The sequence below is a fragment of the Buceros rhinoceros genome, unplaced genomic scaffold (assembly GCF_000710305.1).
Source record: "Buceros rhinoceros silvestris isolate BGI_N320 unplaced genomic scaffold, ASM71030v1 scaffold23198, whole genome shotgun sequence".
Classification (NCBI taxonomy): Eukaryota; Metazoa; Chordata; class Aves; order Bucerotiformes; family Bucerotidae; genus Buceros; species Buceros rhinoceros.
This window is the reverse complement of record NW_010426669.1, coordinates 1-3663: the sequence shown is the minus strand read 5'-3', so window position 1 is coordinate 3663 and position 3663 is coordinate 1. Positions and strand designations below refer to the sequence as shown.

Here is a 3663-nt window from a genome sequence, read left to right as displayed (position 1 = left end):
CGCTGCACAAGACGCAGGCAACAGAATTGAGCCCTGCCCCTGGCGGTGAGCTGGACTCGGTGCTGCAGCTCGTATCTTACGGTGCTGCTGGTGCCACATGCTCTTGGGGATGGAGGTGGGTGGACAGAGAGATTGAAATGTGGAGCAGACTTCTTGACAAACAGCCGGGGCCAAATTCAGCCCAGTAGCTAGTCCAATGCAATCCATGGAGCTAGAACAGGAAGGAACTAGACTACCTCCATCTGTTTATCATTAAGGAAAGCATTGAATAGTTAAGTAATTAAAGACTGAAAAATGTGACTAACCCTTCCAAATACATACTGTACCAACAGGCTTCAGCTTTTGGGTTTGTACAAAAATACACTTTCAGATTTGCCGTTTTGGTGTGCTCCTCTGCAGCAAGCCCCTGGTGTGGCTCCTTTGCTAACCTGGGTAATGACCTAATGGAAGGGTTTGGGTGTGTTTTCCCTGGAGCCTGCAGAGCCTGGAACCATGGAGAATAAAAGGATGAAGCAGGGCTCATTTCTGTGCTGGAATGACATGAAGTAGAAGGCAAGAAGGTTTCCAGGCTGGAGGTTGAAAGGAATAAAACTGAGGCATCTCCCTTGCCCTGGGCAAGGGCTCCTCCAGGCACCTTGCAGGCAGCACACACCTGGGCACGGGGCTGGTGGTGCCCACTCCATCCAGCAGGCAACAGCCACAATCTTCCCCTTCCTTTTGACCACCGCGGGGCAGTTCCACCCGCAGCATGTGCTGCAGGGGTTGGATGGATGGGGTAGGTGACTGTAATCCCCAGGGTGATGTTGGTGCCTGTCAGGGGTGCAGAGCACCCTCTAAAAACCAGCCAAACCCATGCCAGGGGCTGCAGGAAGGGAGTTCACATCCAGCAAAGCAAGAACGAGTTGTGACTAAGGTACAGGGAGAAGGGGTGGACAGGGATATGGAACTAATGAGGTTGAGGGAGAGGAGATGGGAGGGATATGGAGTTAATGAGATGGAGTAGTGGAGAGGCAGCCATGAAGGCAGGAACCCTCTAAAAACCAGCCAAACCCATGCCAGGGGCTGCAGGAAGGGAGTTCACATCCAGCAAAGCAAGAACGAGTTGTGACTAAGGTACAGGGAGAAGGGGTGGACAGGGATATGGAACTAATGAGGTTGAGGGAGAGGAGATGGGAGGGATATGGAGTTAATGAGATGGAGTAGTGGAGAGGCAGCCATGAAGGCAGGAAAGTGGAGCACGCTGCGGTGGGAGGAGGTGGCCACTGGCCCCACGGGTGGGTTCCCTACAGGGCTCAGGAGTCTGCCTGGTGTGACAGAGCCTGTCCTTGGTCCTCGGGCTCAATTCTTGCTGCCCTTGGGCACACAGGCAGGGAGGAGGCACAGGCAAGACTGAAGCCTGGCAAATGGTGTGGCATTGGTGGCTGCAATGGCAAGCAGGTAAATGCTCCTCCAAGGGAGAGAGGGTACAAAACAGATGTGAAAGAAGACTTTCCATCTATGAATACCTCCCTGCCCTGCCCACTGTACACCTCTCACTTGCCCCAGTCCAGCCTTGCGGTGTGTACCTCTGCTTGATGAGATATTGCCGTTTTCCCAGTTCCCTACAGAATGGCACCAGCCAGGTGAGTGCAGAAAGCAGGCTGCCGCACAGCCCTGTCCGGCAGCTGGTACGCCCAGCACACCGTGAGAAGCCTCCAGCCCCACAACACCCTGCCATGCCATGCGTTTAGAGAAGGAAACCTTTGGGGGCAGCAACTCTCTTCTGTCATATTCATACTGGGCTGACGGACCCAGGGCCACCATGCTGAGAGAGGCACCACCGCCTTCCCCCCTGAAGCCAGGTGGCTTCGGCTCAGCACCCGAGGCATAATTAAACCACACAGCGAGGGCTGCAGAGGTCTCAGCTGGGCTTGCCTTCCTGCTCAACCAGTTAAGCACAGTTCTGATGCACACCGACCTCACCACAGGCTGTGGACTGAGATACGCAATTCTTTACAAGGAAGGTACAACCACCAGAAGTTACCTACAGATCTTCAAAGACAAACCAACCCCAGCTCTGAGCCCTAGTACTGTCTCATTAATGTGGAAGACGGATGAAATTTGCTGTATCAGAAAAAAAAAAAAGGTGCAAAACACCCAGGCCTGGCAAGCTGTCAAGTGAGCTCCCGTTTGGGAAAAAATGCAGAGCACCCTACTGGATTTTCATAGCCAGGGCTACAGAAATCCACACTGGCCACCCTTCTGCCTCCATCCCCACAGCAAGAATGATTCGTAAATGTTCTGGGAAGGGATGCAGCGCACCCAAACCCTCTCTGCAACAAACCGAGCAGGATTATCTTTATACTATGCCAAGAACGTCCAGTGCACTGTGGCTGCAAACACTCGCAGTCACCAAGCACCGCTCAGCTGCTGGCAGTCTTCACTGGGACAAGCAGCAGCATCTGATGAGTCCTGCTGCTCTAAGGACACGTGGGTATGACACCAGTGAGCACCCGGAAAGCCCTGCCTCCCTCCTGAGGGGCTGCGGCTGCCAAAGAGGGCTAAGACAGTGCAGGAAGGTAAGGGACGCCCCAGCAGGGCCTTGCATGGGAGGCTGAGGAAATGGCTGCTCCTCTGACGCCTCCTTACCCTCCGGTGTTGCCCTCTGAGTGCCTCCTGCCTCGTACCCTCCCTGTGCTGGAGTCCGCAGCATCACCTGCTGCTAGCCTTGGCTTTGCTCAGTGTCACCCAGCCTCAGCAAGGTTTGGGAGTGGAATGTGCTGTGGGGACATGGTGCAGATACCAGACTCCTCTGCCACCTTGTTGGCACCTCATTAGGCTGGAGGAGCCTTTCCTGCACGGCCGAGCAGGGAAAGCGCACCACGTATTCAAAGGAAGCGAAACAAAACCAGGAGACTTACGGAGAGCCCTTGTTCCAGCGAGTCTGTGTTCACGATAATGGGAGCAGGGTTGGCCTGTGAGGAGAAAAAAGTGGGATGTCACTGAGCTGAGCAACGAAGCCAGCCCTTCGCAGTGCACTGCCTCTTCCCTGACCATGCCACCACACCAGGCAGAAGAGTGTGATTCAGGAAGGGCTCTGCTCTCATCCCTCCTCCAACAGGTGGAGGACACCTCCCAGGCCTCCAACAGTCCTGGGACAAAAGCAGGGCCACAGCATCGCTCTGGGCATTGGTCCCTGCTTCAGGTCTGGTGTGTCTCGAATACCCCATGGCCTCAGCTGCTGGGAAGGAGATAGGGAAGCCTGGAAACTCTCTCAGTGTTGGGTCAGAATCCCACCAGCACCAAAATTCACTTGAAATCCACATTACTGAAGGATTAGAATATAGCAGGAGTAGAGAAGGAAGTCTTCCTGAGGGAGGGATATATTGTCAGCAGAGCAGTCCTGAGGCCTTCATGCACATTCCAGCAGCTGCCATGGTCCCTCCTAAGCATGGGACCACCGTGCCCAGGGAGAGATGGCAGCGTTTGGTCCCTCATCCTCGGCACCCCTAGGGTAAACCCTCTGCTCCACAGTCTCACCTCATACCCAACACCAGCACATGCGGGGCTCCCCATAAGCCTCTCTCCGGGTCCCCCCCTCCCGGGCTGCCCTCTGCCCGTGAGCTGGCAGCACATGGTGGGAGGGAGGCGCGCACGGGGGAGGGAGGCGCGCAGGGAGGAGGG

General features: G+C 55.4%; 1 protein-coding gene across 1 annotated transcript in view; it reads right to left on the bottom strand.

The window, feature by feature from the left end:
• The window catches only part of LOC104498256 (disks large homolog 3-like), a gene marked incomplete at both ends in the record, with an annotated part of 19007 nt that extends 16053 nt beyond the window's left edge, over positions 1-2954 (bottom strand). Inside the window, one exon of the mRNA XM_010141611.1 lies at positions 2901-2954. Within this exon, the coding sequence (XP_010139913.1) occupies positions 2901-2954 (54 nt within the window). The remainder of the gene's footprint in view (positions 1-2900) is intronic.
• Positions 2955-3663: the final 709 nt, after the last annotated feature.